Consider the following 14,925-nt stretch of genomic DNA (forward strand, 5'->3'; position numbering starts at 1 on the left):
TTATCGCTTCTAACCCTTGCCAATGTTTCCCTTTAACTAAGACCACGGAGCAGGCTAAGCGCACTGACGGGCAATGTCCAGAGAGAACTTAACCTGTTTTATTTTTTTGTGGTTTTCTCCATCCAGCAATTGATCCTTTTCCAACTTACATGGCATTAGAAAGAGTTCCTGGTGATAAGCTTCTACAAGTCCATTTAAACACTTTCCAGGCTAGATGTCACAGAGATTGCTAAGGGGTCCCTCTCATTCGATTTCCCCTTCTTTCACAAGTTCAGCTGGGGCAGGCTGCCTAGCCACAAATTTTATTTCCTGGACTCTCCCAAGGTTAGGCTCTTGTTGCTAGGTGCCACACAGCAACCCCACCTGAGAACAGAGCTGCCCCACGGGGTTTCTAGACAGCAGCCTTGATGGAAACTGACCCCCAGGTCTTTTGCTGAAAAGCTTCAGTCAGCTTTTCAGTTAGCAGCCAAGTCCTTACCCTTTATGCCACCAGGGTACTGAAGGGGAATTCACTGCAGCCACTTTGCTGATGCTCCCGGCTGGCAGCTGGCCTGCAAGGTCAGACGCGCTGGGTTTGAGGCGGCCACACGTTCTGTGCCCACGTCTGGTCAGCAGCTTCATCTGTGGAATCGAGTTATTCTGGGCTGCCTGGCAGCACTAGTGGCATCTTCCTGAACTCTGGACTGCAGTTCAGTCAGGGCCTACAAACTTGAACTACACGTTTCTAACCCACACTGCCACCGCTATCCAACAATTTCACAAGCACCCGGTTTTCTCCAGTAAATCCCTCTCTACCAGAAGTTCCTGGACTGGTACACCTGGGACTACTGCTAGGGCATGAGGCACTTTTGCGCACACTGAAAAGAAGATGAAAAACATCTTCCTGCAGACGCTCTCTCATCTGTTAAAAGATGACTGGAGTAAAAATGTAAGCCTACAAAGCGAATGGTGTGGTGTGCCCTTAAAGGTGGTGTCCCGGTGCAGCTCAACCACCCCACTTATACATGGCAGACCTCAATTTCCACTTCCTGCTCTGACGCAGAATGAGCCCAAAAAGGAAACTGCACAAGTAGTAAAGGAGACTTAAGATTGGACAGTGTTGTTAGGAAATTCTTCTGTGGTTTTCCTAGTTTGCACACTCCAACATCCTGATGTGGAGGGAAGGGAACAGAAAGAAAGAAACACCACAAATGACTATGAAAAACCAAACCGCAAAAAAACATTTTAATTCTAACCTAACAGCGCCAGGTGCAATGTCTGGGGACAGACTCTGGGTACAATGCTGTGTGGCGACCATTCACTCACACACGGCTCAAAGAAGGCCCCTGAGGGGCACTTACCTTCAGGGGGTTGAGCCAAGGGGGGAAGGGTGACCCGAGAACAGGGACAGGACAGACATGGGGGCAAAGGTGCTACTTCTTGGCAAAGGAGATCTTCATGGCGTTGTTCTGGGTGATCTTGAAGCCCTGCAGGGCGTCACGAGCAGCCCCGGCCTGCACCTCATTGTCAAACTCCACGAAGGCGATGTCGTGCCGCCCCGGGACCAGCCGCACCTCCTTGAAGCCAGGAAACCTGAGAGAACAGAAGGAGAGACATCAGGGATCCAACTTCACCATTCATTCGTAACACGTGGTACACTATATAAAACACGATATAAACCAACCAGTCTCACCCAGGAACCACTGCGCCCTCCAGTGGACACCTGGCTATGTCTGGAGACATTTTTGCTTGTCCTAACTGAACATAACAACAACTGAACAGTGCTACTGGCATCTAGTACATAGAGGCCAGGGATTTTGCTACACATCCTACAATGCACAGGATAGCCCCACAAAAGACTTACCCAGACCGAAATTTACTGAGAAAGGCGCTCTGGTGGTTTAAGTGGTTAAAGCATTAGGCCACTAACCAAAAAGTTGGTGGCTGAACCCATAAGCCACTTTGCAGGAGAAAGAGGTGGCAATCTGCTTCCATGAAGATGAACAGCCTTGGAAACCATACGGGGAAGTTCTATCCTGTCTTACAGGGTCACTGTCAGAATCCACTCAATGGCAGTGAGTTTGGTTTGGAATGTATTTAGTGCCGAGTCAAAAAACCCAAACGCAGGCCAATGTGCACCATGTAAATATACAGTTTAGTTTCAACATCATTTCAACATAAAGAGCCATGCCACCACCCCCAGACCAAGAAGCATGACGCTGCCCACAGGGAGATAGCTCAGGGGGCAGAAGTGCATGGAAGGGACGAGGTAACTACAGGGAGGAAGTGGGAAGAGAGCTGCTACACTGGGGGGAAATGCAATCAACATCAGGAAACAAAATGTGTCTCAACCACTGTATGGAAAATAAATTTGCTCTATAAAACTTTCACCCAAATCACAAAGGGGGGGAAAAAAGCAGGACACTGCCCCCTCCAGGAAATAACCACCACCCAACTTTCATGCTATGCTCCTTCTTCAATGTTCCCTTCTCCTTCCCTCCTTCCCCATTAGACAACCGCATCAGGCGTCTAACAGTGCATCAGGTTTCATCGTTATGGCATATATGCAGCATTTCCTATGTTATTCATGCTCTCAAAATTTTCTCTTGGCCAAGAACCATCCTCAATGCTTCCTTCTCCTTCACTCTCCAGGCTACCTCCAACTCGCAGCCACACACATGGTGATGTTGCTCCATTCACAGTATGAAAAAACCAAACTCCCTGCCACCTAGTCAATTCCGACTCACAACGACCCCCCCCCCATTGGGTTTCCGAGGTGGTACATCTACGGAAGTAGATTGACCCGTCTTCCTTTCACAGAACTGGTGGGTTTGAACTGCCAACCTGCTGGTCAGCAAATGCCTTAGGCACTATGCTACCAGAGCTCCGTATTCACAGTATAGGAGACCCATCAGGAGCAGAATCACCAGGCAAACACACACACACACACCTCCCTGGCCTCTCTGAAGCCATCAGCTGCTCTATATGTCGACACACTGGTTTACACCCCACCCACAGGGCACGAATCTTCATACACTCTCATGCCCTAAACCCCGTGTTTCCGAGTGCTGATTCTGCCAGTGTTCAGTATCATCCTGCTATTGTTTTACGTGCACCTGCAGTTCTCCACTTTAGAGGCTGGAAAAATGAGGCTGTGCCTGGAAGCTGTCTCCACAGCACACCACAGGCTGAAGAAGATCCCGCAGGCCTGGCTGCTACTGACCAACCCGGCCTCACCAGCCTCGCCCATCCACAGCCTCCTGTACCTTCGGTCATCACCCCTCCTCCAAAGCTGCAGCCAGCTCAGGGCTGAGCTCTGAGGCCCGTTCCCATGGTGATACCTCTTGACCACCGCCCTGGCCCTCGCCCAGCCACAGGCCCCACTTACTGGTTAAAGAGCATGGACAACATGAGTTCATTGGTCTCCTCTGGCAGATTGGTGAGGAACAAGATGTGATTCGGGGGGTTTTCTGAAAGCTGCAAGTGGGGAGGGGGCATGTGAGCACAGGAGTCTAGTGGGCACCGCTAATACCCCCCTGGCCCCGGTCCCTTGCCCTGCTTGAATTCTTTTCAGCATTTATCACCACCTGACACTAGGTTGCGCCCTGCCTGCCCCACCCTTCACCTCCACTAGCTTGAAACCCATAGGAAGCCAGAGACATTTCTCTCTGGTCACTGCTGTGCCCCGGAGCCTACGACAGGGCTGGAGTGTTCACAGGACTTGGGAGCTCACTGAATGAACTGAGGTGCTCACTGCCACTACAACCTCACCCTGGCCTTCCAAGAGTCCCACAAATGTGCCCCCTCCTCTCCTGCCCCGGGGCCTTTCCACACTGCTATGTCTCCATCTCTGCCCTTGTATCTTGTCCCCAGAGGCTGGCCCAGACCACCCACTCTCAAATGGAGCCCTCCAAAGTCTTTCTATTCCTGTATAATTTAGCCAGGGCTAGAGCTGCTCTGCTCCCTCTCTCCTGCACCCCATACACAACGCTCACCAGGACTCTCCAGAGACCCTGGAGCACTGGACACTTACTGGCTGGGCAGGTGGCATCTGTCCCGGCATAAGTTGCTGTGGGGGCATGGCCCCCGGCGGGATCTGGCCAGGTGCGAGGCCTGGTGGCGGGATCATGCCGGGAGGAGGCATGTAGGGGGGCTGGCCTGGCATATGGTGCATGATGCGAGGTGCCTGCGTCATTGGCGGCATGCCCTGTGGAGAGAGGGGGCAGGACTAGAGACGCACCAGGCAGCGGGAGAAGGCGTGCCAACGGTGTCGGAAGGAGACTGAGAGGAGGAAAGGTCACTCAAAGAAAACCAGGGTGTGAGAGACACAGGAAAATGACTCAGACTCAGCAAGAGACAACCTAAGCAGACAAGACACTGCAAACAGACAGGACAACAGAGATGCAGAGAGAGGACCGGAAGTATTTGCTACAATGAGTATAGAATACTTTAGGATAGAGAGAAAAATTTTAAAGGGGAAAATATAAAACCAAAGAAAAAAAAAAGAAAAACCCACAAACCCAAGATATAATGAGAAGACAGAGGTAGAAAGTGATGATCAGGAAAGAGATTGGGGGTTGGGGGGGCGACAGGGGCTCCCAATTGGAACCACAATTTCAAGAGTCAGATGTTGACAGAAAGTTGGGTCCAGGGTCCATCTTTTTGCTACTGTAAACAGCGTTGCAATGAACATGGGCGTGCATACATCTTTTCTTGTCCTGGCTCTCACTTTTTTAGGATATATACCTAGTGACAGGATTGTTGGATCCAATGCTATTTCTAATTCCAACTTTTTAAGGAATTGCCATACTGCTTTCCAGTCCCACCAGCAATGCATGGAAGAGTGACGCAAATAGTGTCAGACCTGCAAGTGGAGGTGGGGCCAATAAAGCGTGACCCAGTCAGCCAGCAAGCCCAACATACAGACCAGGTCCCAACAAAGGCTCGTTAATCCATCTTTTATAGGCCGCGCTTTATGTATCCTGTTTAAAAAACAGGAAGTTTCCCATTTTCGTGTCACCGCCAAGGTCATGAAGACATTTTCCTGTTTTCTTCTAGAACCTTTATTGTTTTAGCTGTCACATTCATGTCTGTGATTCATCTCACGTTACCTTTTATATTTAGTACGAGGCTGGGCTTGTTTTTTCCCAACAGACACCTGACTGGCCCAACATCATCTTGTGAGAAATGTCCTTTCCACAGGGAAGGAACTGCAGTGGTTCCTTTCTCTTAAGTAGCCACACATGCGTGGATGTTTCTAGACCCTGGTCTGTCCCACTGATCTATCTACCTTCCCACCCATATCACACCAACACACTACCTTGCCTTTTTTAAGGAGTTCTGGTGGCACAGTGTATACGGCATTTCACTGCTAACCAGAAGGTTGGCAGTTCAAAGCCACCAGAAATAGATGGGCAATCTACTTCCATGAAGATTTACTGCCCAATGGGGGTCACCCGTGAGTCAGAACTGACTCAGTGACAGTTAGTCTGGTTGCTTATTTTAGCTTTAGAAAGAGGCTTGCCACTCAGCAGTGCAGGTATCTGGCTTTGTTGTTCCTGTCTACCTTGCCCAAGTATTTTAGAAACAGCCTATTTCCACAAAAATTCCTGCTGGGATTTTGATGAGAATGGCATCTCAACAGTATTAAGTCTTCCCATCCATCCATTTGTCTCCATTTCCTCACAGTAATGTTTTGTGGCTTCAGATTGGAGGGTCTGCACATCTTATTTTTGGATTTGCTCCTAGATGCTACTGTACATAGTGTTTTATTTCCTAATTCTACTTGTTTCTTGCTACCATATAGACAAAATTATTTTTTCCACACTGACCTTATATACAAGCGCCCTCGCTAAATTCACTCACTCATTTTAAAACTTCGTGAATACGTTGCTCTAAATGTTCTACACATATATTAACTTCAAAGCCACAGACGGCCATATCAAGATCAAGGAGGTGTTGTAGGCGTTTCAGAGTAGAGACACCATCATCTAACTGCTCAAGCACCTGAGAGACACACAATGTCTTCAAGGGAAGAGAGGGTCTGAGCCCCCAACAGGAGCACTTTCCCCACCCTGACCTGAGTGGGCCACAGGGACGAGGAAGGCCTGGACACAAGAGGGATACTGCCTGTGGGCCCTGGCTTACCGGGACAGGCCCTTGGACGGCCCCCACCACAGGAGCGGCTGCCCCACCCTGCACAGCCTTCTTGGCAGCCGGGGTCTCCTGGCTCTTGGGCTTCCTTTTCTCTCGCTTGCGGTCTCGCTCCACGAAGGTGCCCTTCATCTTGGCAATGATATCGGAATCTGTCTTGGCATACTGGATCCGCTGCAGAACAAAAGCAAAAGGATGAAGAGCACGGACTTCAGAGCCCAATTGCCTGGGTTCAAAATCAGACCCCACAGCAAGCTTGATGAGTAACGTCATGGAAACCGCTTGGCCTCAGTTTCTTCATCTGTAAAATTATCCACCTCAAAGGATCGTAAGTGCTCTGGTGGCTGCCAACAGAAATGCCAGTGGACTGAACCCACTGGATAGACCGCAGGAGAAATGAGGATGTGGAGGGAAAACGAAGCATCAGCAAGAACTGACTCCCAGGGAGGAGGGTCGGAAAGGCCTCACTGAGGCCACATTTGTGCGGAGACACTCAGGGAGGGAGGCACGTAGGCATCCGAGGAAAGTGTTCTAGCTGGGAAAGGGACTGGCCTGATGAAGAGTTAAGGTGTGCTTGGTGTTTCAAGAACAGCAAAGAGAAGTAATTGGACCTGTGGGCTTGGGACCACAGTTGCAGGAGACATCAAACTCAACTGGCATAACATTACTACACAAAACATTGTTCCACGTCCAACTTTGGTGAGTAGGGACCAGGATCTTAAAAGCTTACAAGTGGACATCTAGATGCAACGATGGGTCTCTCCTTATCCAGAGCAAAGAAGAATGAAGAAAACCAAAGATTCACGGAAACAATTGGTCTATATGACTATGAGATTGGAAGAACTAGATGGTGCCTGGCTACCACTGTCAACCACTCGGAAGGGGATCTATATAGGAGATCCTGGATAGAGTGAGAGAACAATGTGGAACAAAACTCAACATCATTTAAAAAAAAAAAAGAAAAGGGGGGGGACGACCAGATTTGCTGGTCTGATAGAGACTGATGGAACCACTGAGACTACAGCCCCTAGCTGTCCTTCAGGTATGGAACTGAACCCACTCCTGTGGCTTCCAGCCAAACAGAAGACAGGCATATGAGCCGAACATTTACATTAGGTAGATACACTCCTTGCAGAGAACAACCATGGGAGAATAGGAGGACTGTGGATGCACAGGGAGACAGCTCAGGGGGCAGGAGGGTACGGGAGAGAAGGACACAGGGAAGAGGTAACTATGGGGAGGAAGTGGGAGAGGAGCTGTTGCATTGTGGGAAACTATAGTCAATGTCATGAAACTAAATGTATGTGAGCTGCTGTATGAAAAGTGAATTAGCTCTGTAAACTTTCACACAAATCACAAAAAAAAAAAAGAAGAAGAAGAAGAACAGCAAGGAGACCAATGTGGACAAAAGCGAGGGAGATAGGTAACGGGCTGGAACCATGTGAGGACTGTCTCTTCTGGAGCAAGATGAGAGCCGTAAGTGCTCTGAGCAGAGGGGGGTCATGTTGGCTGTGAGGTGGAGCACAGCCTGCAGGGAGCAAGGGTAGAAGCAGGGGGACGAACGAGGGGGCGCGGCCAGTCCTGGCAAGGGAGGTGATGCTGGAGCAGGTCACAGCAGACAGGGGATATGTTTTGAAGGTAGAGTTGACAGGACTTCCTCACAGAACGCAGATGGGCTTGAGTGCTTGATCTGGTTCAAGCAGTGATTTGAGGGTAAAAGTAGGGAGGACAATACAAAAAAAGTTTATGACTTCTATACCTAAAATGCCAATTCCTGGCTGCCCCTGAGAGGCAAATGAAAGATGTGGCAATTCCAGGCTCCTATGTTCAGTGGCAGGAACCCTGGTGGCAAAATGGTTCAAGTGCATGGTTGCTAACTAAAGTCAGTGGTTCGAACTCACAAGCTGCTCCACAGGTGAAGAGGCAGCTTTCCATAAAGATTTAAAAACTCACTGCCATCCAGTCAATTCAGACTCCTAGAGACCCCCCGTTGGGTTTCCGAGGCAGTTAAGTCTCTGCGGAAGTAGATTGCCCCATCTCCCTTCCATGGAGTGGCTGGTGGGTTTCAATCGCCAACTTTATGGTTAGCAGTCAAATGCCTTAGGCACTTAGAAACCCTCCGGGGCAGTTTTACGCCGTGCTATAGGGGTGCTGTGAGTCAGAATCAACTCGACGGCAGGGAGTTTTGTTTGGGCTTTGCTTCCGTAAAGATTCACAACCTTAGAAACCCTATGGGACAGTTCGGTTCTGTCCTACAGGGTCACTATGTGTCAGACCCACTTAACAGTGGGTTTGGTAAACCCAATGGCAACAATGGGCTGGAGCCAACATCAGCTGCCTGGCTGTCCTCAGGCCCACCGCTTCTACATGATTGTCTCCTGCACACAGGTCACCTGTCCAGGGCCTCCAGGCATGTCTTCCTGAGACACACTATCACTTCCCTAACGGAGCTGGAACATGGTAGCACATTCCAATCCAGTGAAACCCAAAAACTGAGAGAGGAACAAGAAAAAAGGCCCAACTAAAGAACCAGAGGTGCCTGCCAGCAATTTTCATTTAGCACAGGGACTTTAAGCCATTCCTCACCTCCACAGACCAGTCCCCTCAGCCTCTTGAACATCGACAACGCACCTCTTCCTGCCTTGGTCTTACCCTGTCCTCTCCCACCTGGAGCTTGACCCAGCCTCACCTTGATGACTGGACTCCCGTCTCCCTCCTAACTCACCCACCCAGCAGCCAGGGGAACCCCTCAACCTCCCATGGCTCCCCAGTGATACAAGTTCACTTTCAGGGCAAAGTCCAGCTCCCTAGCCTGATACTTGACACTGTCCCCATGCCACACCCTCCCAACCACTGCCCACCCTGTGCTCCAGCCACATGAACGTCACTCAGTTCCTCAATTATAGACGCTCTCGGTAATCTCCAGGTCTTAGTCCACACCATCCTGCCTGAACACACCCCTCTCCTGCCCCAGCTAACCCCCATCTTCAAGTCTCACCTCACCCAGAAAGCCTTTGCTGAACCCCCAGACTGTCGGGTAACAGCAGAAACTGAATCCCCTGTCCTTAGGGAATCGGACTCCAGGTAGCAGGGGAACCAGCTGCACCCCGTCACACCCCAGACCCACCCATCTCTCCCAGTATCTCACACGCACACACCCACCACAACACTCACCATGGGCTTGTCGTAGAAGGGGAAACCCTGCATGGAGCGTAAGGCATTGGTGGCGCTGCTGACCTCCTTGAAGATGACAAAAGCCTGGCCCCTCATCTTCAGGCTCCGTGACACCAGGATATCCAGGATCTGCCCAAACTGGGAGAAGATGGCGTACAGGGACTTCTTCAGCTCTGCAGCGGGGAAGGAAAGACCCACTGGTGACCACAGACCTAGTACCACACCCTGGAGTCTGAGCTCCTTTTTTATGATGACGTGTAGCCCACACAGAGACCACCGGACACCTGACAGAGTACCCAGAATGCTGTGGGCCAGTAAACCTTCAAGATCCAACAGTAACAGCAGCTGCCATGAACCACTCAAGGCCTCAGTGTGCCACTCTGTGAGGTGGGGAGAATGATGGCACCTACCCCACAGGGTTGCTGTATGAAGAACAAAGGTTCCTACGAGCTAAGTTTTTAAAACAGAACCTCACACGCAGTAAATTAGCAACAAATATAAGTGCTGCTTCTTCTGTCATTAGTACCTCGATCCAAGGCCCGTGTGATCCGGTCCGGGCCAACTTCCTCAATCCTACCTTCCTCCCACATTCTACCTCGCCTTGCTCTCTCCAGCCACACTGGTCTCACAGCCCTTTCCTGGGACATTAATTCTACCTCAGGGCCTTTGCACTGGCTGTTCCTTATGCTTGGATCACCCTTCCCAAGGTCTGCACCTCTGCCTCCTTCCAGTCGTCCAGGTCTCAGGAGAAGAGAGGCCATCTCAGAGAAGCCTCCCCTAGCCATTCTGTTGGAATGGCCTCCCCCCCTCCCATCCATCAGTCTCTCCTTTCTTCACCCAACTCACTTTGTTTTCATGGCATTTCCCACCTCCTGACAGCAGGTATGTTTGTTTATTCTCTGTCTCTGTACAAGCCGTACAATTTGTTTACTGCTGCAACCCCAGGCCTAGTGTGGCCTGCAACACACAAATTTCTCCACCAACAAGTCCATGAATAAAACCAAACCACACCCACTGCCAAAGAGTAGATTACGAGTCACGGCGACCCTTTAGGACGGAGCAGAACTGCCTCATCTCTCCCATGGAGTGGCTGGTGAGCTCAAACCACCGACCTCTTGCTTAGCAACTGAATGCTTTACTGACTCCACCACCAGAGCCCCTTGTTCATGAATGAAGCTCCCCCCTGTGTTTTCCTCCATCTCAACCATACACGACATACTGCTGAAGTAAACAAAATGCTGGTTTCAAAGTGATCTCGCCCTTAGGAAAAAAAAGACACCAATAAGCGTTTTATGGAAATACTTCCACTCAGTTCTCAGACCAAACCCTTGAAGCAGCAGCCATGACCGTCCCCATCATATTTCCAATTTACAAATGTGGCAACAGGCTTTGACGGGAGTCACTGGCCCACAGTGAATGTCTTGAGGTGCTGAGAAGGATAAGGCAGAGCTGGGACCAGAACTCAATTCTATCTTGACAGGAAGCAGAATTTCAACTCTACAAAGGAAGAACCAGTCTTACTACCCAGACCTAGAAAAACCATTATCTTATGTGACGAAGGTAGCTGGGCAGGAAATACTTTGTATTTGAGAAATACTACAGGAGGGAAGAATGGGGGGGAAAAAAAGTGCTTGTGTGGGAGGCAAAGGGTGTTTTGAAGCAGTTAGCTAAAAACTCTTCCATTTTCATGCACCCTGTGGTGGTTATGTTTTTGTGTCAACTTGGCTAGGCCTGGTTGAGTTGCTGGGCAGCTGGATGTAGTATGTCCCACGATGAGACTGGTAATCAACTCCATGGTGGAATCTACTGTGAGCAGCTCAGTAGCTGCCTTTGGGTATGTGGCCTGCTTCCCGTATATAAGAAACAGCTTTGGGAATGGTCTCTAGCTTATGGCATGCTTGGACCCTGCATGTAGCCGTGTTGCTGTTCAGCAGCCTGCCATGCTCTGTTGACCTGCAGACTTAACGGACTTAAACTAATGGTCTGCTGTGTGGTTTGGTAACATCAGGACTGTGCCTTTTTACTTGTTAGCCTCACCAGCCAGCAGCTGTCTGAGTGAAGAAAAGCCTCTAGCTCCAGTGGGCCGGGAGCAGGAGGCAGAGCTGAAGCCCAAGGCTGAGGGGCTTTCACCCAGCCCCTAGAGCCTGGCACATTGAACTTGGACTTAAAGCCTCCAAATTTTAATAAACTTCTGTTTGTTAAGGCCATCCCATCTGTGGTATATCCCTGTCAAGCGGTACTAGGGAACCAGCGTACATCCAGTTGGGGGGGCCCAGGCATTCCACTGAACTCGGGACCACTCCAGACTCCACTCCTCTCCCACCCACTCCAGTTCACCCTTCACAGTTGTGAGGATTATCACAACTGACAACCGATCGTGTCCCCTGCTTGGCGCCACAATGCCCTCAGGACAAAGTTCAACACCTCCTTCAGCCTGCAAGCCCTGATGCCCCAGCAGCCTCCTGCTCACCTGAGACTTCTCCATGAGTCACAGGCTTTAGCCACACAAAACTATTTGTAGTTCCCACAGTGCCCCGGGCTCTTCCAACCCCAGACATCCGCAAGCTGGAGGGCTTCTCCCACAATTGCTCCCTCTGTGCCTCCCCGCATCATGGCTCTGACCATCTGAATGGTCAGTCACATGACAAGTCTCTCGCCTTCAATGGACTGTGGATCCATGAGCACAAGGCCAGAGCTGTCTGGCTTACCACTATCTCCCCAGCCCCTAGCATGGCTGGGCATGATGTTTTAAGAACCATACACAGGACTTACATTCCCTGTTTTTATTTTTATTAGTTGTTCTTATTATTATTAACCTCAAATTTAATTCCAGCAGCTCCTCTGCTTCCCCCAACAATTTTCTCGAGGTGATAAGAGCCAATATTTATCCAGCCCTTACTGTCAAGTACCATAAAAAGAGATTAACATAAATGTCCATTTATGGACATTTATTTCATTTAATCCCCACAATGTCCATGCAAAGAAGATACTGATATTTGGCTAGTTTTCAGATATAAAAAAGGGATTCAAAATTGCTCAAGAAAATGGTACAGTTTATATGATTTGAGGGAGCTCTGGTGGTGTAGTGCCTAAGGCATCTGACTGCTAACCAGAAGGCCGGAGGTTCAAAACCCCACCACCACCCCGCCACTCCTAAGGAAGGAAGGTTAGTCAATCTACTTCCGTGGTGATATCGCCTCGCAAATCCAAGGAGGGGTCGCTATGAGTCGGGTCCCACTCGAGGGCAAATAACAACAACAAAGTATGACTTGAAGTGTGTTCTTAAACAGAATAACATCCTGGTGGCCTCTGCCACTTTCTTTGCTATGTTGTGACCCTGGGCCAAATTAAGGCACACTTGCTCCTCAATTTCCCAATCAGAGAAATGGGAGTAAGGATAGCTTCCCGCAGGGCTGTTATAGAAACTAAATGTAACCAAGACTCACTTACAAGTGCTTGACTCAGCATGTGGAGCACAGTATCATCCATCGTTACAACTGTACGACTGAACTGTGGACTGGTCACCGAGAACATGGCAGTGACCTAGAGAGCCCCAGTCCCTGCCCTCACAGAATTCAAAGGCCAGTGGGGAGACAGACCCAAGGGATCAGGACTTGATGCCCAGGACCTAGAAGTCAGAGGCAGGCATCTAGGGCACGAGAGGTCCTATGAGCTGAGAGCTGACGGATGACCAACAGTGGCCACGTAAATGGGCAGAGAGTCAAGGTCCCTGGGCGCAGCACGTGGGAAGGCCGAGGGGTTATTCTTAATAGACTGGAGAAGACGGAGGTAGAAACCGAATGCTAATGATGTAAAAGGCCATCCCGAGAACTCACCATCCTTCTTGATCTTCTCGTTGAGGTTGTTGATATAAATAGTGTGGTTGGGGCGGGTCTCGGGAACTGCCATGGAGCGAGGCGCGGAGGTAGGACTGAAAACAGGAAATAAGTGACTTTAGCCTAAGGTTTCTCCAAATTCTTTGTCCCAATGCTGGTTTAACGGACTGTTTAGGTTGCCTCCTCTAGAAAAAAGTCAAACAAGGCACGGGGTGGATCACGGTTCGGGCAACAGCCGGGAGGTAAAACTCCGTTTCTCCTACCGCGTGTAGAGGGAAATCTCGAGAGGTTTACTACGAGTCCCAGGATGCTTTACGTGAGACAGTAGGCGGAACGTCGTAAATGGCGATTCCCATTGGCACACGCGCTCGAAGGGAGGCCCAGAAGAAAAACCCGGATGTAAAAGCAGTTAAAGAGGGCGAGAGAAATTCGGGGCCTCCTGGCCTCATGCAGCGGAAAATAGTTTCCCCAGCGAGATGCAGGAAGGCCCCAGATCCACGCACTCCATCCGCCCGGAGCTGATGACCGCCTGCGCCCGAGATTACTCACCGACAGGCCAGCAGTTCCCGCAAGTAGCGCCTTCTGAGTTCCTAAAATTGGACCACAAAGCCTCTTCTCTTAGTCCCGCCTTTGCCTTTCTGTAAGCCAATTCCCGCGCGGAAACTTGGTAGTTTGACTAATCAGAGTAAGTTTCGCTAATAGCTTGCCAATCATAACGGGTTGATTGGGTTCCCGCCTGGGCAGAAAAACCCCGCCCCAGTCTCTGTAATTCCTCTGCCTTCAACTGCGCCGGGCTTACGGACCAATCAATAAAGGTCTCGCCCCTCACGCGCTTCTTGCCAATCGGAACGCGGTTCCCTCTGCAATCTCTTCCGGCGGCAGTCATTCGACAGTCTCACCTCTCCCCCCTCCCTAGCATTTTCTGCTACGTGATTGTGTAAAGGGCGGGAACAAGTTGCGAGTCCTACCACGTGATATGAGAAAACGCGCGCGCGCGCGTGCGTGTGTGTGTGTGGGGGGGGGGGCGACCGCCATTTTGCGGAAGAGAGAGACGGGTATTACTCTGCAACTCTTTTTCCTCTCTCCAAGGGTTCCCGCTCCCTCCGGCCTCCCAAATCTGAGCCTTTCCCAACGCACAGAGTTTTCCTGTTTTTTAGTAATTCCAGGACCTTTCCTCACAACTAAGTACTTTTCCCTGCCAGCTGACTTTTTGACCTCTGACTCAAAGGTCAGCTCAAAGGTTCTGAACTGCGCGGGCTGAGCTGTGGGGCTTGGGAAACAGAGCCTAAATTACCCCAATCCTTAGCACCAGGGGCCTGTAAATGCCACCCTTGAGGCGCCACACCCCAAGACTGAGCCCTAGATCCCAAAATTAACCCATAAGTGTCCAAATCTTAATCTGGACAATTTAACTACTTAATCTCCCTCAAAAAACAACCCACCCCAGCTCCATACCGAGAACGTGAGATTCAAAAGCCAACTATATCCAGACCCCACCAGTTAACTCCCAGATCGCTCAGGACTTGAGTTAGCCTCAACACCCCATTCTTTGAATCCCATTTGCACTCCCTCACTTTGGGACTCAGCTCTCCAACCATCCTAACCTTCATTTCAGCGGTTAACCTTCAACCCCATTTTGAAGGCTCCGTCCCTTGTACGGTTTCCACCCAGCTTCCAGGATGACCTCGTTCCCTCCTCTAGAGCCCCCAGTCCCTCTTCCCAGAGTCCCTGCTCCCCAGCCCCCCATCATTCCACAGCCCCTGCCTCCACATCCCCCCGAGTT

The 14,925-nt window shown here is 50.3% G+C and overlaps 2 protein-coding genes across 2 annotated transcripts in view; one reads left to right on the forward strand and one right to left on the reverse strand.

Moving 5' to 3' along the window:
- Positions 1-1,412: 1,412 nt before the first annotated feature.
- SNRPA (small nuclear ribonucleoprotein polypeptide A) lies at positions 1,413-13,215 on the reverse strand. The gene is made up of 6 exons (XM_007942973.2): positions 13,143-13,215; positions 9,307-9,479; positions 6,127-6,306; positions 4,013-4,186; positions 3,368-3,456; positions 1,413-1,572 (listed from the first exon to the last, which is right to left on the reverse strand). Exons 1-6 carry the CDS (start codon positions 13,213-13,215, stop codon positions 1,413-1,415), a joined length of 849 nt encoding a protein of 282 aa, XP_007941164.1.
- A 1,606-nt stretch (positions 13,216-14,821) lies between these two features.
- Positions 14,822-14,925, forward strand: part of CUNH19orf54 (chromosome unknown C19orf54 homolog) — a 5,962-nt gene continuing 5,858 nt past the window's right edge. Inside the window, exon 1 of the mRNA XM_042781222.1 lies at positions 14,822-14,925. This exon is cut by the window's right edge and continues 267 nt beyond it. Within this exon, the coding sequence (XP_042637156.1) occupies positions 14,822-14,925 (104 nt within the window).

The sequence above is a fragment of the Orycteropus afer genome, unplaced genomic scaffold, assembly GCF_000298275.1.
Source record: "Orycteropus afer afer isolate SDZICR_OR568_19922 unplaced genomic scaffold, OryAfe1.0 scaffold00099, whole genome shotgun sequence".
Classification (NCBI taxonomy): Eukaryota; Metazoa; Chordata; class Mammalia; order Tubulidentata; family Orycteropodidae; genus Orycteropus; species Orycteropus afer.

What these genes read in the sequence shown, in the direction of transcription:
- SNRPA (XM_007942973.2), bottom strand. Translation starts at nt 13,215, where the DNA reads ATGGCAGTTCCCGAGACCCGCCCCAACCACACTATTTATATCAACAAC. An exon ending in CGAGAAGATCAAGAAGGATG is followed by an intron (nt 9,480 to 13,142) that starts GTGAGTTCTCGG and finishes TCCCCGCTGCAG; the next exon opens with AGCTGAAGAAGTCCCTGTAC. An exon ending in CCTTCTACGACAAGCCCATG is followed by an intron (nt 6,307 to 9,306) that starts GTGAGTGTTGTG and finishes TTTGTTCTGCAG; the next exon opens with CGGATCCAGTATGCCAAGAC.